The sequence below is a fragment of the Sciurus vulgaris genome, assembly GCF_902686455.1.
Source record: "Sciurus vulgaris genome assembly, chromosome: 2".
Taxonomy (NCBI): domain Eukaryota; kingdom Metazoa; phylum Chordata; class Mammalia; order Rodentia; family Sciuridae; genus Sciurus; species Sciurus vulgaris.
In genome coordinates this window covers 6278200-6300511 of record NC_136462.1, presented here as the reverse complement: position 1 = coordinate 6300511, position 22312 = coordinate 6278200, and the positions used below count along the sequence as shown (strand labels likewise).

The window sequence follows — 22312 nt, the reverse complement described above, 5'->3', positions numbered from 1 at the left end:
GTGGGCAAGTCCATCTGGTAAGTGGTACTGGCACGTCAGACATACCATGGAGCTGCTCTGTCCAGGTAAGGCCAGAGCTCAGGGTCAGATGAAGTCTTTAGTGCCGAGGGAGCCGAACCAGACGGTGGGGGTGGGCTTGCTTGCAGGGTGGGCTGGGGAGGGGGAGGCACCACGCTGCAGGACCTCGGGAGGCCGGGAGGGGGAGGGGTGGGGGCCCAGGGGAGCAGGAGCACCTGTGGTGGAGGTAGAAGAAGTCAGTGGAGCACCCGAGGTCAGTGTCCCAGGATGCACAGGGGGCTGCGCGCCGCTGTGGGCGGGGGTCCCTGGCATCTGCTTGCTTGGCTGCACCCGCTGTGCCTGCTTCTGCATCTGGCCTTGGGTCATGGGTCATTTCCCGCTCATCACTGCTCTCTCCTCGTGGATGTCACTCCCAGTCGTGGGCCTGGGACCTGGAGAATTCGGACGGGATTGTGTAGCCCTGAACTGACTCTGGGTCACTGATGACTCGATAGTCCTTTAGCACGGATGGCGTTGCTGGTTGATGAGTTGAAGAAATTGTTGCCCTTCACAAGTGGGTTCCCCTTGGGTCAGGAGCGGCAGGAGGGGCGCCGGGTCTGAGCGAAGCTGGCTGAGGCGCAGGGGGCGTGGCAGAGGCGCTGCCGGGCGCTGGTTGGAGGAGAGGGGCCTCCTGCTGGAGAGGAGGTGCTTTCAGTCCAGGTCTGCGTCCTCCAGGTCGGGGAGCTCTTCCAGGCTCGCCCCTTCCCGCCGCTGGTCCCCAGAGGCGGGGGCGGGCGGGGCCTGCCTGTAGGTCATGCTCAGGAATCGGGTCACGGCCTGGGCCACCTGTTCCCTGCTGAGCAGGGTCAGCCTCCCGTCGGCACCGCGCACGTGGAGCAGGCGGCTGTGGAGGAAGTCCAGGACCTCAGGGTCCATCAGGTTGCGTGGGCGGAGCGCGAGGGCGCCGGCCGCCTGGGCGGGCAGGGCCTCCTGCGCGTCGTTGTCCTGCGCGTCCTGCGAGGTGTCTTGCAGGCCGTCATGCAGGCCACACTGACGGTAACGTTGCAGGTCGTCTTGCAGGGCTTCTCGCAAGACGACATCCTCATCGCCAACGACGTGCAGCTCCAAGTACCGGTTCTGGCGTGGGGCAGGGCGGCCGCCCTCAGGAGGGGTGACTCGGACACCAAAGAATTCACACAGCGTCAGCCAGAACCCCGGGGTGAACCGCAGGCCCCCGGTGCTCTGGGGGTGCATGGCGTTTCTCTGCCAGCGGCCGGGGCCCAGGAACAGCTCGGCCAGCTCTTGGGCCGGGACAGTGTTGGCGCCCACTAGAGGGGGCATCTGGGCGAGCAGCTGAGCGATGGCCGTGGCCATGCTGCTGCCCGCAATGAGGGTCGAGTCCAGGATGAGCCGCAGGGAGCGCCGAGGTGGGGGCCGAGCCATGGCCACTGCGGGGGCCGGCAGCAGGGCCGGTCGCTGTCTCACCTTGAGTAGCACGAGGACGGCTGCCAGGGCTAGGACGTTCTTCCAGTAGAGGAGGCCTCGGAAGAAGTGCAGGATGACCGCTCTGATCTGGGCCATGCTGAAGTGCGCCAGGAAGCTGTTGAGGACCTGGTCGATGGGTACCGTGGCCAGCAGCTCCTGCTGCAGGCTCTGCTCGTTGAACTCATCTTGGTCGGTCTCATCTTCGTTCTCCTCCTCCTCGGATTCGATGGTCTGATCCCTGGGGGATCCTCTGGTGGCAAACAGCAGGATGGGCCGTGTGGCCCTGCTGTGGAGCCCTCTTCGGCCCCGGTTTCTCACGGGTGTCAGGGGGCGGCCCCCGTCTTGTTCTGGCAGCTCCATGACGTCAAAGTTGAAGTGAGAGAAGAAGAAGACCCAATGCCCGGGGAGAAGTACGGTGAGCCTGTCATTATTCAGAGAGGCTAGATCCTCCGTGTTGAGAAGGATCATGATGGGCTCCTCGGTGTTCTCCAGGTAGCGGCACCACACCATGAAGGCAGCCCGGATCGCAAGGACCTTCATCTCCACCAGAGGGTACTCGACCTCGATGGGGGAGATGTTTCGGGAGTAGAAAGCGCAGGTGACTCTCTTGCCAGTTTGGTCGTCAATTTGAATCAGGGAGGTGTACAGGGCCGTCCTGGTGACGCCCGTTTCCAGGTAGAACTGGTTCTGGGGCCTGGGGTGGTAGAGCATGGGAGCCTTGCGGAAGGCCCTCTTGAGGCACTCGAAGGCCTCCTGCTCCTCATCTCCCCAGTAGAAGGGCTGGGTGCTCAGCACCTGCCGCACCAGGGGCTCCGCGATGATGGCGAAGCGTTCCACGAAGTGCCGGTAGGGGAAGACGAACTCGATCAGGTTCCTCAGGGACTTCCTGGAGACCGGGGTCGGGTGCCCCGTGATGATGTTCATGATGTTCTTGTTCAGCTTCACCCCTTTGGGGGATACGACGAAGCCCAGGATTTCCGCCGTCTGTCGGTGGAACTGGCTCTTGTCTAGTGAGCAGTAGACGTTGTGGTGCCGGAAGCGGACTAGGACTTGGCGGACGTGCTGGAGGTGCTCCTCCTGACACATGGAGTAGACCAGGACTTCCTGGCCGTAAGAGAGCACAAAGAAACCTAGCATGTCCTTCAGGATGAAGTGAATCACGCTCTGCGGTATGATAGGGTCTGGGGACAGCGCGAAGGGCTGGTAGCTCTTCATGTCTTGAAGCTCCAAACCAAACGCTGCTTTCCATGTATCTTCTGTCCGGTGTGCGTTCATGCTTTCCTCCACTATGGTCCCACGCAGCTCCAGTTTTGTGAACCATGCAGCTCCGTGTAACTGGTCAAACAGTTCCGGAATCATCTGTATGTAGTCCTGTCTGTCGGTCAGCATGTCCTGCAGCTCCCAGAACTCCTCTTGCTGCCTGGCTTCTTCTTGCATCCTGGCACCAACAGGTTCCCAAGGCGCGGTGGAGGGACATTCGTAAAAGGTCTCGCTGTGATCACTGTCTCCAGCCTGCTGAAGCTCAGAGGGCTCTGATTCAGAAAGATCATCGGATCCGTCTGAGCTTGGCTGGTCGGAAGTCTCATCATCTGCTTCCTTCGGGTTAAACACGTCGGCCAGGTCTGAGTATGGGTGCGGCAATCCGGGCAGCAGGCTTATGCTGTGTCTCTCCAGTGCGATGCATGGTGGGGGTGGGCGGAAGCAGTTCTTCAGGCAGTAGGGAGAGTGGAAGGTGCAGCGGCCTTTGATCCAGTCGACTTCGGGGGCGTGGACTCGGAGCCAGTTGATGCCCAATACCACGGAGAAGTTAGGTGAAGGTACGATGTCGAATTCGATGGACTCCTGGTGGTTCTGGTGAATGCACACCAGGGGCTCAGTGTAGAGCCAGATGGGCTCGTTGCCGATCAGTGAGCCGTCCACGGTCTGGATGGACTGTGGATAGGGCTTCTCATACAGCTCCACGTAGTGCTCTTGGGCAAACCTCTCATCCATGAAGTTGCCTTCTGCTCCGGAATCCACCAGGGCCTGGACTGCCACACTGTGGTAGGGGTTCACTCTCACCAAGAGCAGCAGGAAGAGATGGGCGCGATTGATGGCCGGATGGAATTCGCTGGGCAGCCAGCTGCTAACCATCCACCTCTCTGGAGCAGGTGAGTCGATCCAGGTTAGGTTCCGTGGGCGGGCCTCTGGGGGCAGCCTGAGCATGGCTCTTCTCTCTGCCAGCTTATCTTCTATTTGCAGGATGAGCACAATCAGGCTGTCCAGGGAATCCGGTTGTGGGACACGAAATAGATAATGCCTGATGTCCTCGTTGAGCCCCTGGCACAGGTGGGCCTGCAGGACCTCGTCCGGCCAGCCCAGGGTAGGTACCAGGCTCTGGAACTCATTGATGTACTCGGTAGCACAGCGATTGCCCTGCCTGATGTTGAACATGGCCTCTTCTGCCACACGCAGAGTCTGACGGTACTCGAACACTTCTGACATGGCCTCCAGGAAGGCGGGGAAGTCTCCCATCAGGGGGCTGTTCTGCTGCAGCAGAGCTTTGGCCCATTCTAAGGCTAGGCCGGAGAGGTGGCAGATGACATACTTAACCCGCAGGCGGTCACTGTAGAACATTCTCGGGTAGCTCTGTAGGATCAGTTGGCAGAGCACGATGAACTCGTGGTATTCTCTGCGATCGCCAGAGAAGCGCTTTGGGGAGGGAAGCTGGCCTGCATTGATGCCCCGTACCAAGATCTCTTCTGCTACTCTTTGCTGTTCCTTGAGGTCTTGCATCCGGAAGTACAGTGAGATGATGGACCGCATCATGGTCATGATTTCTGCAGGAGAGCTCTCGGGCTGGTTTTCCTCTTCAGGATTCCCCTTCTTTTCTGACTCCTTCAGGTCAGTGTTGTCTGCCTCTTGCTCTTCCTGGGTTCTGGACGGGTTTACTGATGCTTCTCTCATTCTCTCAGATGCTTCATTGAGTGGATCCCCCTCTGCCTGGTGTGAACCGTTGTATGACTCCTCCAGGTCTTGGAGTAGGTCATTGGGTGGATCCTCTATTTCCTTATGTGGGCCACTGGATGGCTCCTCCATGTCTTGGAGTAGATCAATGGGCAGCTCTTCCATTTCCTGGAGTGAGCCACTGGGTGGCTCCTTTCTTTCCTGGGCTGGGCCACTGGATGGCCCGGCCGCCGCCTGCGCTCCACTGCCCGGTGTCTCCATGGTGGTGTTGGATGAGCCCTCGGAGGACTCCATTTGTTTTGATGATGGATTCTTACGCTCCATCATCGTCTCAAATGAGTCTTCAGAGGGTTCTATCATTTCGTCGGTTGGAAAGGAGTGTTTTCTGAAGATCGGTAAGGCTGCTCCCCCTCCGGTCAGCGACTGGGGCCGTGGAGATCAGAACCTAGGAATGGAGGGGATGGAGTGGGGAGTAAAAGCAGCAGTTTAGGGTCTCATGAGGTCAGGGTCAGGTTCTCAAGGACAAATCAGATGCCCAAGCAATCAGAACACAGAGGAGCCAGGGAAAACCTTCGCGTGTCCAAACCAGCCTCCTTGGCTGGTCACTTGGGCACCCCCAGGGAGAGATTCAGTCAACCCTGACCTGCCTCCCAGGCGGAGTCTGTCTGCCCAGCCCGCCTACTTCCTCCATGGTGTGAGAAATTCACAGCCCATAAATTTTGTGGAGCAACTGGCCCAGAGCGGCTGCCGTGGCAAGCAGGCAGGCACCTGGCAGGGTTTAGGGCTGCCCCATTTCTCCCTGGCACGCGTGCCTGGTCAGTCCTCCTCCCCGTCTTTGGTCACCCGAAAGTCCCAGAGGTCACATCTCAGTGCCATTCCAAGCCACCCCTGGCAGGCGTGGAGCTTTGGAGCAAGCCCAGCCTGTGTGACTGTGGAGGCAGGAGACTCCTGCAAAGGCACCCGCTTTCCCTCCAGTTCAGTGGGAGAGGAGAACACGGGCACTTGGCCACTCTCCTGCCAGCTGGGTCAGCAGCCCAAAATAGCTCTTACTTCCTCCTCCAGGTTCAAAATAAAGAATATGGAGGGGAGAAACTGAAGTCTGGGTTCTGGCTTTTATTTTTAATGCCCCCCCCATAAATGTTTATAAAATGCCTACTGTGTGTTGGATAACTCCACCTTGGTTACCTGATCCTAGGCCACACTTTTTGGGGATTTCTCTTTCTTGATTTGATCTCCTTCCAATGCCATGTTCTCTCCAGCTCTGAGCTGTGGAGGAGATCTTCAGGTAACCTCCCGCCCTCCTAAGGTCTGCACTCTCTCAGGATTGCCTTCTTGGTCTGCTGGCCTCCTGGAACGTCCCACATCTGGCCTCAATTCTATGCATGCAAACGTATTTGCGGGCCTCTCCAATCACATCTTCCCAAGTCCCCTCCTCTGCTCAGGAGGGGCTGGCCTCGTGCTGGTAGATGCCCCTTCTCTCTGTCCCTGATCGATTTCCACCTACATAGGGGTGTATCTGTCAGAGATGTGACCTTGGGTGGGGGCAGGGCATGAGATACCTTTGAAACCTGAATGTCCTGAAATTTTGGAAAGTCTGGCAATGGGTGGTTTTAGTGGGATGAGATGGAATTTAAAGAGTTGCCTTGGTTTGGGACTATTTGCGTATTTCTTCTCTGGGGCAGAACAAATTCAGTGTTGACTATTCGATAGATAAGCCATAAAGTTATCACTCTTTATAAATTTAATGCTTTTTGTTACTTCTCAGTTTTCTTCTTAGGGCCACTGGCCTGGTCTATAAAAAAAAAAAAAATAAAAGCAGGCATTCCCTTTTGTAAAATATCCTCGCTGGCTAAGATCCAAACTTTCCAACAGGATACAAAACTCAGATCTGCTCTTTCTCAGAATTAAGTGTGCCCTTGTTAGCGTGACACTTAAATTTGATCATGCAATCCCTCTGATTAAAGCCTTTCACTGTTTATTTACTGTCTGCAATATTAAATCCAAACCTTTTAGTGTAAACATATCTGACATGTAAACTCACCAAAACCATTCTCTGGACAAAATTTAAAGGTCTTAACATGATATGAAATTCTGACATGTCATTCCTCAAAGCAAGGCTCACATTTTTTAGGCATAGTGCACAAATTAGGCAAAATCACCGTCATTATCATCATCACAGAAACATGTAGGTAGCAATTGCATAAATTAACTCATTTCCTCCTCATGAAAGTCCTCTGAAGTCTGTACTATTGTGAAATTCCAAGTCTCTGATATAAAATTCTAATTGAAACACAAAATTTGGCTAAGTAATTCATCTGCAGTCTCATCTATCAGAAATAAAAATCTCAGCATGTCTTTCACTTAAAATCCTTCGTTGGCTAAAATTCAAATTCCTTAGCAAGATGATTTTAAAACCAGATTATAAACCTTCTTAATGTAAAATCTATATCTAATAGATTAAATCTTTCAACTTTCCTGCTTTCAACCTAAAATCTAGTCACAAAAGTCTTTACACTCCTTAACCCTTAACATCCAAGTTTAAAATTTTTAGCAAGATAAATAAAAATCATCCCATATTTTCTGTGTTCAAAATATATAAAGGTCCCTTTTGTTGGTTCTGACCACAGCATAAAATAAAAATTTTCGCCATGTAATTAATTTGCCAACTGATCAATAGAAAATCCACAATCTCACCAGGCCACTCCCTGAAATTTTTGTTTGGCTTAATTCCAAACCTCTTAGCAAGATATAAAAAATTGGCCATGTTATTTCTCAACAGTCTCCAAAGGTCACACTTCTTGCAAGAAACATGGATTTTGCTCTTGTAACTTGTGCTTAAAGCTTTATACTGTCTTTGAATTACCTATGAGAGAAGGTCTGAACTGTTAGCATAAAATGATACATTATATCCTGTGATTTCTGTGCAGACCGCTTCATCCCCCACCTGCATTCCCCATGTCACTCGCTCAGTCTTTTAATGGATGGAATCCAAATTCCTTAGCATGGCATAAAAATGTGATCCTGTCATTCCTCAAAACTGTGTCCCAGCTTCTTAGCATGCAGCATAAATTTGATCATAATTTTACTTCTCTGCCCGGTGTACAGATGACCCAGCTCCTCAGTGAGGGCCCAGGCGGGGCTCCCTGTGCTAAGGGGTGGCCTCCGGAGGAGGGGGCCAGTGCCCTTTAGTTGTCTGGTTCGTCAGCTTCAGACACCTTAGCTAGAGTGTGCTTCACCACCTGATTCCTCTGGAGACAAGACACTCATCAGCCCACTCCCCAAAACCCTGTGTTCTCCCAACCCCAAGTGCCCCTGCATGAGGATTCAGAAATGAAGTCATTTCCCTCCGGTAATAGCGTGCTCCAGCGCCTTTGGCCTGCACATAAAATCAACCTCCTTAGCATGTTACAAAAACCTGATCATATCATCTTAACCGTAAAAATCCATTCTGGCCATGCCGAAATGCAGAAGTTGGAACATGTAACTCCCCAACTTAAACTTTTCACAATTTCTTCATTTCCTGTAACATTGAGTCCCAAGTACTTAACATAAAACGCAGCATTTTACCATGTAATTTATCTCCAGACTGGTCTATAAAAAAACCTCCAGTCTCACCCTCTCACTCTCTTAAGTCCTTTATTGGCTTAAATCCAAACTTATTAGCATGGTATAAAAATCTGATCATGCCATCCTTTAAAATCAAATTCACACTTCCTAGCACAATACATTAAATCTGCTCTTGTAACTCCACCTCTTTAATTGTGTATGACAGAAAAGTCTAGATTCTTGGTGTGAAATGTAAATTTTATTTCTTAATTTTACTGCATACCGTTTACCACACACAAGCATCTCACTGCATCACTCTGTTTGAACTTTTTATTGGAGAAATCACATTCCTAGGCATGTGCAAAAATCTCGTCATGTCAGGACCTCTAGATAAATCCCAAATTTCTTTGCATATTCACAGTGCTGATCATGTAACTCCTCTGATTAAAACCTTTCAACTTTGGTGTCAACATGAATCAGGTCTTGGCCCACACTGCAGATCAGACTTTGGCATTCCCTCGACATATAAAGTCAGAATGTTTGGGCATGATCCTTAAATTCGGGGCTGTTACTTTTCTGTTTACAATTTTTCGATGTTTCCTTCTTGCCTGTAATCTAGAGCCCAAAACTATCAGCCATAAGACAGATCTGATCATGTTTTCTGCAGACCCATCTCCCACCAAAATCTCACCCTCATGTTTCTTAAAACTTGGGCAAAAATCCAAACTCCTTAGCATGATGTAGAATTTCGAACCTGTCACCTTAAAATAAAGTCCAGATTTCTTTCCATGAGACCCAAATCTATTCATGACCCCCCGCCTGGAATCTGTTCCTGTGGTTCCAGCACCAGCGGAGCCCCCGGTCTCTGCATGGCACCCAGACTTAACGTTGCTGCTCTCGGCTTCAGGCCTTTCATATTTCATGTACAGCACACGAAATCCAAATGCCCGAGTGTGAGATGGAAAGGAGAGAGAGAGAGTGTGTCTCATGCTGAAAATCTTTAGGGCACCCTGTGTTCCTCAGGATAGAAAGCTTGAATTCCTTTGCCTAAAACCCCAGTTTTCAAGCATCTACAACGCGCTGCTCAGCCCCTCTCCCGAGGCTCCTCTCCAGAAAGACTGAGCGTCTGGTTCCTCACCCCCCACGCATCCTGGTTTGATTGTCTTTGAAAGCCCACAATTCCTGAGTTCATACAGCAGCATGCCCTCTTTCTTTTCCTGGGCCAGGCCCTGTCCAGAAGCCCAGCGCCAAGAGATGCAGGAGCCTGCCTCCGTGCCATCGCCAGCAAGGAGAGGGAAGCCTCCCCCTGGTGCTGCTGGAGGTGAGCAGGGTCTGTGCCCCTCTGTGCCTGGTGAGTGTCTCCTGGGAGGCTTGGCTCTGCCCTTTGGTGGTCTTCAGTCCTCTGTCCTGTGCCCCTGATGTGGCTGTGACAGTCACTGTGGGCTTCCTGTCTGGCTTCTACCCTCTGCCAGCCTACCCTACCTCCACTCTGGGCTCTGCAGAAGGAATATGCTCAATCCTTCAAATGGATCTCCATAAACATCATTGTCAAACTTCATGGACTTTTTGTGAGAAATAGCTATTGATTAGGAAATTCCCACCTTACCAAAAAAAAAAAAAAAAAAAAAAAAGAAAAAAGAAAGAAAAGAACAAGAAAAGAAATCTGGATTTGGTATTTGGGTTCAGATCTGCTCTTCAGATCTTTGCTGGGTCCCTCTGCCCCCCAACACTCAGACAGACACCCCAGCCTCACCACTGTCAGTGCCCAGAGCCTCGGTCAGGTCAGCTCCTTGCTTGTCTCTGAGCAAGTGGCCCATGGGGTCAGTGCTGCCAACGTGCATCTATGAAGGGTTGGGTTGGGGGGGAGCGGGGGGGGGGAATCCCTCAGCGAATACCTCTCCCTGTACAGTAAAGGAAATCTGATTTTAAAAATAGAGCTTGGAAGAGGAGATGAGAGGATATTTAGGAGCAGAGTTGGGCACGGGCGGGGGGTGGGGGGTGGAGGAATTAGGGAAGAGGTGAGGACAGAGCAGGGGGCGGGAGGCCCTCAGGAACTCAGGAGCAAGGTGAGCCCCGGGCTGGGGGATGAGGGAGCAGTGTGCACAGCTCCTCTCCCTGACTCCTAGACACCTGCCCAGGCACACCTACAGCCCCAGCTCTCCAGGCTGCGGGGGGGCTCAGGTGAAGACCCCTGTCACTTGGCCCTCCTTGTGAGTGATGCTCAGAGCCACGTGATTGTGAGGGACACAGCCATGAGTCTTAGGTCTGAGTGGCCTTAAAATGAACATGTCCTCCTCTCCCACCGCCAGGCCTGCTGGTGGCCTGTGTGGGAGTCAAACTGCGGGATGGGGGTGGGCACACAAGAACACGGTGAGGACCACGGATTGCTGTCTGCTTATTGTGTTAAACAAATGTCAAGGCAAGATGTGCCGAGGCTTGGGATTTGTCTTAGTTTCCCTCATAAGGAGCAGTGGTTTGGAGGGTCACTCTTCTTATTTAACCCCCTGGTGGAGGGGGACAGGCAGGTGTGGGACACTCGGGGGTACTTCCACAGGCCCCACGAAGTACATGGGCAGGACCCATGGTTGCAGTGGCCATGGAGCCTGCAGGTAGCCAGGCGGACATGGCACATGTTGGGGTCCCTCCTGCTGGCATCCTTGCCTTGCCTACGTGACCCTGACTCGTGGCTAAGGACAGCTTGGGCCTTCACCCCTTCCAGGGTCTCCTGAGGGGCCCCCTGCTCCTCACCTCCCTGTGCCATTGAGAGGAAGGGCCAAGCCCTTGACCCAGTGGTGCTCCTGCGGCTGCATCCCTGCCCCTCCACACTTGACTGGCAGCTCCAGGGGCAGCTGGCTCACTCTGCCCAGAATAACCCTGGGGGCGGGCGGGGGCGAGGCGGTCATGTGTGCCCCTCTGCAGGCTGCCCAAATTGTGGAGCCAATCAGCTGCTCCCGAGCCTGCTCTTGCCTTTCAAGGCAAGCGGGCAGCCACAGCCCTGTGAGCTCTAGGCCTGCATGACTTTCCGCTTGACCTTCTCCTCCCCAGCCTCAGTTTCCCCTTCTTTGATGGGGAGATGGTGTAGGTCCTCTCCTTTGTATCTGTAGCTCTGGGACTCCTTAGAGGTGGCTTGTGGGGTTCCCTGAGGAACAGTGGTGTGTGTGGGCAGTGGCCGAGAGCACAGCCTGTCGCTTCGGTAGTGTTCGCCTCGACTTCACAGCTGTCTCTGGTGGGCTCCCTGCTTGGCCTGTGTTCTCCTGGCTGTGTGGATGCACCTGCGTGGTGGAGGCTTGGGGTGTGGCAGTCCTCAGAGTCAGAAAGTGGTGACTTCAAGGCACAGGAGGAGGGCCTGGCCCTGGGGCCGTTGGAACTAAAGCCGGCACTGAGGCAGAGTGGAAGATGGCGCAGAGCCTCAGTTTCCCCATTTACAAGATGCAGGGCCACCTCCTTCTGGAGTCTGGGCCTGTTCTTGTCATTAGGGTTCATGGCCATTGCTTTTAGAACACCCGCCCCAGTGTAAGGGTCAGATTCAGAGCATTGCAGGCATGGTGTCGTCTTTAATTTTCCCATTAGCCCCCCAAGGGATGAAGCCCAGCTTTGAAAGTGGGTCCACAGGAGCCCAGAGGGTGGCCTGACTGCTCAGGAACCCTGACAACCAGTGGCAGCTGGACGCCACTGTCCCCACTGGGGTGGGCTGACCTGTCTGGCAAGGGATGGGATGCAGACAAGCGGAAGATGGGTTTGCTTCTTACGGTGGGACTGTTGCCCCATGTCGTAGACTCGAGCTGAGGTGTGGAGGCCTTGGTGCTGGGCCTGGGGCTCTCGCACGGGGCTGCAGGGGCAGAGCTAGAGGTAGAGCTCAGAGCCCACTTTCTCCCGTGACCCAGCAGATGGTGCAGGCCACAGCACACACCCAGGGTGGGGTCAGCAGTTGCCCTTTGGGACCTGGAGAGGGCCTAGTGGCCAGAGAGGCTGCCTTCATTCCACGGAGCTGATGCAGCCAGCACGTGGCCTGACGGGCTGCCAGGTCGCAGAAGTGGGGCTCAGTGTCTGTCTCCATCTCCCCAAAAGGCCTGTGCTCTCATTCCCGACTCATTTTGGCTTATTTGGTATCGGCAGAGGGACAGGACAGCTGGCTGCAGACCTTCTAATTTTAGCGGCTCGAGTGTTTGAACAGAGGTATTGAGTACCTCTAACCATGTCCTGGTTTTTTGTACAAATAACCCTTTAACCTTTCTTCTGAAGCATGGCCCACCCTGTTATCACCAGTCCGCCCACCTACTCCCTCCCAGTCCCTGGGTGGAGGCCAGCATGGGACCTCCTACCCCCAGTCTTACCTTGGCTGCAAGGGTCCAAGTGGATCTCCTCCTGTCCCACTGGACTTGAAGCGAGCTTCTCTCTAAAAAGTTATTGGAAAAATGCATTTTCTTAACAGTGAAGGTCCAGTCCTCTTGACACACAGGCCTTTTCCATGGTAGCGGGCTCAGAGGCACTTAGAAGCCCCAATTTTCTCTTTAACGAATACAGGGTTGATGTGAGTCTGGGGCCTGGGCCCTTGTGGGACCTGGGGCCAATCTCTCAGCTCCCTCAGCTCCCCCTCCTCCTCCCAACTGCTCACCTCCACCTTCCTCATGCTGGGCCCTGTTCCCTGGTGTCAGTCCCTCCCTCTCCCCAAGGTGCAGCAGGGCTGCTGGTGGCAGGCGAGGCCTGGGAGGAGGGCTCGGAGAGACGGGAGGTCCCTGCCTGTCACACCTGGTGAGCAGTCTCTCTTCTTCCTCTCAGGTGGCCTGGAGGTGAGATGGCTGCTTTCTCCCAGAAGGGAGCAAATGCCTGGACCAGGATCGAATCAAAAGGTCTGAAAAATGATTCCTGCCCCTGCCACCATGTGTCCGTTTAGACAATTTGCAAATTTGTAAACTTCTTAGACCGGAACTAACTCACGCCCTTCATTCTGCAGCCCGGGCTCACTGCCCCCCATGGGCAGTGAGTCAGTAGGTTCCTGAGGCAGCTCTGTCCTCTCCCAGTGTGGCCACCTTCCTGGCTGACCTTGGAGAACCAGCATCCCAGCGTCCGTGACCTGCTAGGTGCGTAGCCCTCCTCTCGTACACCTGAAGCTGCTTTGGGGAGCTTATACAACCTCCACAGAATAACCCTGTTAACCTCGTCTCTGTTACGTGTGACCCAGGAACGTCCTAAAACCTATCACCACGACAGATAGAGAGAAGGTAGTCTGTCCCTCAAGGAGCTGGGTGCATGACCGTGACCTCCTTCTCTTTCTGTGGGGTGGGCAGCAGTTTTTAAGGGCTGCTTTGATGCCTTAATGAAATGAAATACAAAAGGCCTGGCCCTTGGTAGCTGCTCAACAAATAGGACGGCGGCTGCTTAGGTAGATTCGTCCCCCCTGCGTTCCTCTGAAAACACTTCTCATGGTTCAGAATTCAGAGGGATGATAAGGGGAACAGGTTCAAGAGGGAGGACAGTGTTGGCTTCCAGAGGGCATGTTCTTGAAGCAACTAACTTTTTGATTGGCATTGCCTGGATTTATGAATTAATGAGGGACATTTGTTGCTCCATAGGGTCACCCTAACCTGCAGGTTGGGTGCAGGGAACTTCAGTCTGGGGACTGCATTTTATTTTTGTTTATCATAAAATTATTTCATATTTCCAAAACTCTGACAGTCACCTCAAGGTATTGACGAGGACAGAAACCAGTTCGTAATAAAGCACCTTGTAATAAATGGCAGAGTCGTGCGTGTGGGAAGGTGGTTGAGGGCTGGACACACAGGCAGTACAGGGCCATTTGAGCTGTCTCACAACGTCTGCGCAAAGGCATGCTTGGAAATATGGTTTTGCCTGGCCGAGGGGAGAGAAGTTCCCAAGACCCCGTGGACCCTCGTGAGCCCAGAGGAGGGCTGTCACCAACTCCCTGACCAGTGGTCTGTACAGGTGGAGGCCAGGACAAAGCTGGCCAAGTCTTCAGACGGCTGAGTCTGAAGTCACCTGGTTGTGTTTTCTAGGGTCTTGAGTCTCAGTCTGCAGATCACCCCAGCCTCGACACAGCCTGGGTGTTCACAGATCCTGACAGCCTGCGGCAGCTGCAGGGGCCCAAGTGGTTTGTATGTGCCTGTGAGCCAGCCTGGGGGCCTCTGGGAAGGGGCTCCTGCTGGGGCCGGCGCTGTTTGCTGCCTGGCCCGGGTGGGCTGCGTCCAGCCAGACTGCTTCCCTCTCTCAGAGCTGACAGGCTCCCGGGGCTGCCGCCCTTCTGCCACGGGCCCTCTGGGTCTGCTGCAGGGAATCGGGTTGTCAGGGGCCTGGTGAGGCCCCGGCTCTTTGCCAGCAGGCAGGCCCGGCTGTTGGTGCGGCGAGCGGCTGTGGCGCTGTTCTCTGGGCCCGTGCCCTCCTCTCCAGGGCCTATCTCGTGTCACATTCCCCCGAGTTCCCATTCCAGGCGGCTAATCCCCGAGAACATGGGCCAGGGCATTAGCTTTCTTAAAGACCGAAAAGGAAAGCGCTCCCCCATGGGTGCATTGCTGACATTGCCGGGCGGCGACTCGGAGGGATTTGGGGCTGTGAGTGGTGAAATCATAGCCATAGGCAGGCACACACCTGCTGGCTCCTGTCACTGACAGGCTGCCGGAAGGCCCCGGGCTCCCGTGTTAGCACATATAAAATGAAAAGAAAAAAAAAAAAAAGAAAAAGAAAAGAAAGGGGAAAAAGAAAAGAATGATAGAAGTCCAAATCCCCCGTGTCTATAGAGCTTGCTTTGGGCATATGTAACCGGCTTCTGGTTCGTCAGCCAAGGGCTCTTTGCATTAGTAACGACAACAGCAAAAGCAGAGAATGCCACAAGCAAGCAAACCAAACAACCAAAACAAAGAAACCCACACGAAATGTTTATTTTAATTATACAAGAAATGCATTGATAATTAATATACTCATTAGTAGAAAATCAAACATGCAGATAAAGTTAAAGCCATCTTTAACCCTCCCTTCTCCTCAAATTAATCTCTGTGATCAGTTTAAGGTATATTGTTCCAGATAGTTCTCTGTGCATTTGCATATGTATGTAAATGTGCCCCTACAATATATTACTTTGTTTCTATTTTACATAAACTGTATCTCAGTGTACATTTCCCTTTGCGGTTTGCATCAGCTTGTTTTTCTTCCCTCCAGAATCTGCTCTGAGGAAATAAAGATCAACGCCATTCTTTACAATAGCCTCTTGGTACCCTCTGATTCATATACCCAGGATTTATTTAACTACCTCACTGCTGCCATGAAACCCCTGTGCCCCCCTCCGCTGGATTGGATTGCAGAGGCAGGTGTAAGTAATTGCCAAGGTCTGAATTTGGGGAGTGGGCTCACGAGTGTTTATGACATTATTACAAATGAATATATGAATGCATAAATTAGCAAAATAAAAGGGGACATGCGTGGACCAATGATGAGGAAGTCTCTCTGAACAAAGGATCATGATTAATCCAGTTCTGCGCAAAATACTGAGGTCCATTAAAAGACAATAGGTCTCGGCTGTTCCATTCTTTTTAAGAGCTGTTTAATATTCCGGGGTATGTGGGCCCCATTCTTTATCACACCCTCCTCCATTGTGGAGAAGCCCAGCTGTACCTCCTCTGGGGGAGAAGAATGTGTGCAGAGACTCTTTGGTCCAAGTCCTCGTTGTCAGGGTGGGTCATGGGTTTGTGAGTGCCCATTATGTTATTAAAAAAAATAAAAATGAGTACGTAAATAAAGGTGTTCCACGGGACTCAGTGAACAGGGTACGGCACAAGCCGACATTTTAGTTACTAGGGTTCTGCTCAACTGATGCCAGTGAACACGGTGAAGCTGTCTCCACCTTTTGCTGTTACTGAGCACTGCGGAGAGCAGTCTTGTAGCTACATCTGTAAACACACCCCAACTGCACTCACCCCACCTTCATGGAGGTGGGACAGCTGTGTTAAACGGCTCACGCAAGTTTATTTTCATTGAGCGATCTTTCTAAAATGCCATTTTGACCTTGTTTCTGTCTTGCCTTCAATTCTCTATCTGACTTCCCGGAGCTTCCGGGACATGGTCCAAAAAAGAGAAAAAAAAAAAAAGAAAAAAGAAAAAATGAAGCCTTAGCCTAGCATGACATCTCCTTTGGGGTCTGGCTAAAAACCCCCTCCCACCTTGTGCCCCCGACCCCATTTCCCTGCTAGGCACACTCCAGCCCCACTGACGCCACAGAGTGGTCTTTCAGCCAGCTTGTCCTTGACCTTTAAGAGCAGGCTTGAAATGTCCGGGATGGTGAACCCAGAGTTAGTCGAGTCTCCCCTCCACCTGTTCCAAAGTCCCTGAATTGCCACACCTCATCGGTACTGCTTCCAAGTATGAGAGGGTGTTCACATATTTCTAGAATTGATAAGTGGCCAAATGATAATCACCCCTTTTCCTTTGTCCTTTTCCAGAAGTCCCCAACACCACCATGTGCGGGTCTGACTTCCCCTCCCTGGGACCACATCATGTTCTCCTTGGGTCCATCGTGCTGTCAGAGGGTCCTGCTGCCTGCTCTGTGGGGGTGAGTCTGTGGATTGCTCTACAGCCACACACACACACCCCTGGGGGGCCCACAGTCCCAGACTGCTCTGTACCTCTCTGCAGGCCCTGGGACCAGGACACAGGGCACAGGGCTTGGGCTGGGGCTTCTGTGATGAGTGTCGCGGTGTAATCACAGCTTGACGTGGCTGATTGCATCTTTACAGCTTGTTCCTTGCCAGGGGCAAAGGGGGTCTGGTCCTAGGACGTGTGACAGCTAGGGACATGTGAGGGCTCTGGGGACAGGGTAGGACTGGTCTGAGAGTGGGTCCTTCTGCTGCTGGGACAATCATGTTGTAGAAGGAGCACAGGGAGGGGCCATGGTGGGCTCGGCACAGGACTTTGCGTGTCAGGGAACCAGAGCTCCCAGCGTGTTCTTTCCCAGGCACGGGCAGGCAGGGAGGCATCTCAAGCAGCCAGCCATCCTGAGCTCAGACCCAGCTACAGAGCAGGGCTGTGTGTCCTTGGCAAGTCCCCAATTGTTTCTGTGCCTTGGTTTCTTGATATTAAAAAAAAAAAAAAAAAAAGAACCATAATCTCCCTCACACAGGGCTATTGAGATCTCAGTGAGAAAATAACGCAGATAAATCATCCAGCACAGTAGCCAGCACAGGGCACGGCGTGCCCAGCAAAGACCCCTGTGGTCCCCAGCTCATCCATCCCGAGTGCTTAACCCGTCCTGTGGGGCCGCAGCCGCTCCTTTCAGAGAGTGAGACCCAACAGAGGAACAAAAAGGCCGGCGCCAGAGAATGCCGCGCAGAGAAGATAGAGCGGCCCCGTGGCCCGCGCCCCTGGCCGACGCCCCCCAGAGACACGTGTGCCTTTTCTCAGACACCTGGGGCTGGAGAAGGGGCTGCCCCACCTCCTGCCGTAGCTTTTTAATTGGTTCTCCTGAAAAGTTTGGTGAGAGTTTATTTTATTTTTATATTCATACATATAAAAAGTCAGACTGCTCTCAGGCAGATTTCTTCAGGCTCATATTTTGCAGAGTTTGGCCAGGGGGGCTGGGAAGGAGCCGTGGTTGCCGTCTCCAGAGGTAGAAATTCCTGGAAAAAGTCCGGGCCAGCCCTGACTTCTCCTCAGTTTCACAGGAAATCCCCCTGGGCCAGGCCCAGTCTAAATGAGCTTTTTGTGTGTTGGGACAAGGTGGCTGTGAGGCAGGACTTGCAAGCTGCCTTCATGCAGAGGCCAGCCTCCTCAGCCCTCTGTGGGGCACAAAGGCCCCTCTCTCCTAGATTTTCAGTTTCTTTTCTCTGGAGTGTGAGCCTCACACAGGGAGATCTCTATTTGTAGACCAGCTCAGGTCTCTGCAGCAGAACCCCGGATTTTCTGCTGAGACCCCCATTTCCTACCTTCCTCAAGCTTGGGAGAGGGAGCCAGGCCCCACTGGTAGTGAGAGCGTGGCCCTGTGTTCCTCCCTGCCCGGCAGGGCTAAGGGGCTTGTTGCCCTGCAGTCTCTGCTCCTGGTTAGGGTCCTGGGGTAAACATGCTTTCCTCATTCACACCAACGCTCCTCAGCCACTCCCGACCAGAAAGGTTTGTTCAAAAAATTCCACGTGCCAGTGCCTCCTGGTTCCAGGTCCCTGTGGTCCCCCTCCCAGGTTCTGCCGCAGGGGCTGCGACACACATGCACATGTCGCAGTGCCAAACGTGTTTACATCGAGAGTTTCAGATCGATCCTTTAATAGGCGAAAACAACATCAGCCACAACAGCACAACAAAAAATAAGAGAAAGCAAACCGTTTCTTCCCGGCGCGCGGCGCTCAATCAGGCGGCCAGGGCAGTCTGTCTGTCCTTTGGCCCCGCAGAGAACCGGCCAGCCGGCGCTCTCACCTGCAACGCGATGCTGCCCCCCCACGGCGGGCTAGAGCAGCTGTGCGACCCTGAGGCCAACAGGCTGGGCTGTCGGAGCGGGACAATTAGGCAGCAGCCCCGGGATGCTCTTCCCGAAGGGCTCTGCCCCGGGGAGGTGCATCCCTGCCCCTGAGGATTCTCAGGCTTCCCCGTCAAGTCGTGCACACGAGACCCTGGCTACGCACACATGCTGAGTGCCTGCCCTGGGAACAAAGACGAGAAACCTCTTCAGACGCTGCAGACGCAGGCGTGTCTAGCAGAGGCCCTCTGATGAAGGCCCTGTCCACGCGCAGGCCCTGGGAATGAGCTAAGGGGGTCGCTCTGGGCCCTAGCACAGGCTGTATTGTGTGCACGCAGGCCCCTCATCCCCAGTGCAGGCGAGGGGGGCTGTAATGAGTACCCTGAGCATCCGAGACACAGTCCTTCAGCCAGCTGGACCTGTGGCTACGACCCAGCCTCCAAAACAGACTTTTTCCATGACCGACTGGCACCTAACTAGCCAGACACCCCAGCCCCACCATCCTTGATCTCTCTCTGTAGTTAGCCACCCTACTGCCCAGAGATGACCCTGGCCAGCATTTCTGGGCCTGGGGGTTGTGCTGGCACTTGGTCACTCCAGTTGGCCCAGCCCTTAAGAGGGCAGTTAGCTGTGGGACAGCCCCCACCACTCCCACAGGCCCCGAGCACTCACCCCCATTCTCTGTGCCCCTCCCTCATTGCCTCAGTGGGACAGAGGTGCCCCCCAACCATCTCTGTGCCTTTGCCATTTAGCCCCGGGGCAGATGACGGGGCAAAGGTCATGCATCCTTGCCCTGACCCCAGCCTGCACCTCTCAGGCTGGCCCTACTCACTTGCTCAGGACTTAGAGCTGTGGGCGCTTCTCGAAGGCCTGGTGTGTGGGCTGCCAGCCTGGGCAGGAAGCTGCTCTGCAGCTTCCCCAGCAAGTACTGGCCTGCCTCTCTGCTTGGATGCCTCCTGTGACAGGGAGCTCCCTTCCTCCCTGAGCAGTCTGCTCGGGCTGACACACTGAGCTGCTCTTCTCAGCTCTCGCCTGCCTTCTGCCTCTGTGCTGCAGCACCCCCGGCCTCTCTGTCCTCAGGTCTTTGCAGCCTGCCAGATCACTTTCCTTTCAGTCCTTTCTGTTGTGCTGAATAGAACCCCCCACCCACCCACACCATTGAGCAGGTTTTGGGGCCTCTACACCTGTCTGGGGTACCTCTCCTCTGCCTCTTGGCACCTCAGACAGAGCCCTTTGCCCTGCTGTTCTGCCAGAAGCCCAGGGGAGGGTGTGACACTCCCCAAGGGGGCTCTCCACGTATGTCTGCTAAGCAGCTCTGAGCCCTCTTGGGTTTTTTTATGGCCCCTTCGCCAGTTGCCAGGGAGCAGGATCTCTAGGCAGAGCCCCCTGCCTTTCCTGCGGGAGCCGCTGGCTGGCCTTGGTCAGTGCTGCTTCGGCAGCAGCAGCAGCAGCAGCAGCAGCAGGTCCGGGGGGGCTCCCCATCCAGACCCACCGGCCTGACTCCCGCGCTCTAGCCACAAGACCACGGCAATTCCCTTTACTTTTCAGAGTCTTGGTTTTTCCCCTGTGAAATGGAGATGAGAGTTTCTCTCTCATCGGCTTGAAGAGAGGACTCAATGAGATAAGAGTAGCCTAGCACACATCAGACACTTCATAAATGCTTGTGGAATGGTCGGTAGGACCCAGGGAGGGAGGGATACATGTAACAAGTGTCCTAAGAGAGAAAACAGTCTGGCCTTTCAAGACCCTGCACCGAATACAAACGGGAGCCTCTCCTGGCAGAGTCCCCTCTGCCGGCTTAATCGCACAAATCAAGTCAGCCGCAGGCAGCCCCCGGCCTGCGGGACTCACAGTAGATGCAGCAGGCGGCAGAAATGACACGCAGAGCCCACGTCTGCATTTAACGGACCCAGAATTTGCATCATATATAACAGCACGGAAGGCAAAGCATGAAGACATAAAGGAACATTTTTCCCTGCTACTTTTTTGAAGGGCCAGCTTAGACAGAGAGGGTCTGGGGGGGAGAACCCAGTAGGGTCCAGCATCCCAGAGCCTGGGGAGCTGCTGTCCCTCCACTCACTCCCTTCCCAAACCCCGCAGTGCACCTACCTTCCCCGGGCCCAGTCCTGACCCGAGAGTGAGGCTGGGTTGAGGCGATGCCAGTCGGCTTCCTGTCCCCGAAGCTCAGTCGGCCTGGTGGGGGAAACAAACAGGGAACAAGTCACTCTAGATCAGGGTGCTTGGGGGAGTGAGGGCAGTTGGCATTCAGGGAGCTCTGTTCAGGAGCTCAGAGTTGAGCTGCCTGCACAGGACCACTAGGCAGTAGTCTCATGATCCCCATTTGATTGATGAAGAAACTGAGGCACAGAAGGGGAAGTCCAATACTCACCGTCTCAGCTGGTGTGAGGTTGGGCCAGGATGGAACCCCAGGCTCTCCGAGGCTCCCCACCACACCCTGCTGCTGGAGACTGCTCAGCGAGGCTGTGCCGAGTGCGGGGGGTGTGGGTGGGCAGGGGATGGATCGATTAGTTATAAGCACCTCCCAGTGGTGCTTGAGATCCCAGCTCCTCTGTGGCCCAATCCGTTTGAAGGGCAGATTCAAAATTAGGTGTTAGCACCTATGGGCAGAGGCTTATGAAAATGGCATTATTAACCTGATGTGCAGAGGGCTCTGCCTGTCTGCAAGCAGATTGCAGATGGAGATGGAGGGGGCTGGGGTTTGTTTGTGTGGACAGTGAGCTAGAGAGGCAGAGAACATCCAGGGGCCCTCCAGGGCTTCCTGATGGGAAGAACCAACCTTGAGAGGCTGAGGCTTGACAGCTGGAAGCAGACACCTCCTAGGGCAGCCCCCTCGCCTTAGGGAAGGGCCCCACGCTGGGACCCCCGAGAGGGGAGGATACCCAGACCTTGCTCTGACACGCACTGGAGCCCCGCGCTTGCCCCCTCCTCAGTTTCCCATCTGGAGAGAGATGGAAAGCAACCTCATTGCAAGGAAAGACCCTGTTCCCACCACATCCCCTGGCCACTGCCACTGTTGCCAGACACCTGTCTGCTTGTCAGAGCAGTGTTCAACAGGAGAGCGCTGTTCCCTTCCGCGGGGAAGGAGGAATGATGCGGCCCGGGAGGGGGAGGGAGAGGAGCCCCCCACTCAGCGCAGCAGCGGAGCGGAGTTCTGCATCGGGTAGGAGTTGGGCCACTTAAGATTTGTGCCAACTCACGGTGCGGTGGAATCAGACAGTCTGAATTCTTCAGACACCAGCCAAGAGTCTGTGGCGCCCCCAAGTGCCACAAGGGGGCTGCCTGGGCCACATTTCTGAGTCCGCAAAGTGAGGAGGGGGAGACGGTCAAAAGGGACCCGCGTGTGGCGCTTTTAATTGCGGCAGAGGCGGGTGGGCGGGCAGGCGGGACGACTGTCCCGGCTGGGGTCTGCGAGGAGGGGGTGGCCCCGGCTGCAGGCGGTGCTGCAGTGCAGCAGCCTGAGTCGCGGAGGGTCAGAGCTGGAGCTGTCCGGAGCTGGCCGGCGGCGCGCAGCTTCCCAAAGTGGAGTGAAAGCGCGGGGGGAGAGCTTGCCGGAGTGCGCAGTGGCTGCGCGCCCAGGAAGCCGGTGGGAGAGGGAAGAGGGGCCGGAGCCTCCGGCTGCCGCTGCAGAGGGGCCAGGAAGGTGGGGGCAGTGGAGGGCTGGGGGCGGGCGGACAGCGGGTCGGGAAGTAGGTGAGGACCCCACCCCAGGTTGCGGGGTGAGTCCGTCTGCTGTACTGTGAGGGGCTGAGAATGACCTAGGGTGGTCTGGCACAGTTTTAGGGGAAAGCAAAGCACCAACTCTTGTTTCTTCAAAAAGGGGGAAATGGGGACACAGAGAGAGAGAGAGAGAGAGAGAGAGAGAGAGAGAGA

General features: G+C 54.4%; 1 protein-coding gene and 1 long non-coding RNA gene across 2 annotated transcripts in view; one reads left to right on the top strand and one right to left on the bottom strand.

The window, feature by feature from the left end:
* Window positions 1–256: 256 nt before the first annotated feature.
* RTL1 (retrotransposon Gag like 1) lies at window positions 257–12812 on the bottom strand. The gene is made up of 2 exons (XM_079127890.1): window positions 12309–12812; window positions 257–4873 (listed from the first exon to the last, which is right to left on the bottom strand). Exon 2 carries the CDS (start codon window positions 4786–4788, stop codon window positions 709–711), a length of 4080 nt encoding a protein of 1359 aa, XP_078984016.1. The 5' UTR covers window positions 4789–4873; window positions 12309–12812; the 3' UTR covers window positions 257–708.
* The window catches only part of LOC306654396, a 51075-nt gene continuing 32272 nt past the window's right edge, over window positions 3510–22312 (top strand). The window contains exons 1-7 of the long non-coding RNA XR_013761956.1: window positions 3510–3632; window positions 3706–3844; window positions 9201–9325; window positions 12754–12824; window positions 12929–13055; window positions 13157–13196; window positions 13989–15293. This is a non-coding gene — a long non-coding RNA (uncharacterized lncRNA). The remainder of the gene's footprint in view (window positions 3633–3705; window positions 3845–9200; window positions 9326–12753; window positions 12825–12928; window positions 13056–13156; window positions 13197–13988; window positions 15294–22312) is intronic.

What these genes read in the sequence shown, in the direction of transcription:
- RTL1 (XM_079127890.1), bottom strand. Translation starts at nt 4,788, where the DNA reads ATGATAGAACCCTCTGAAGACTCATTTGAGACGATGATGGAGCGTAAG.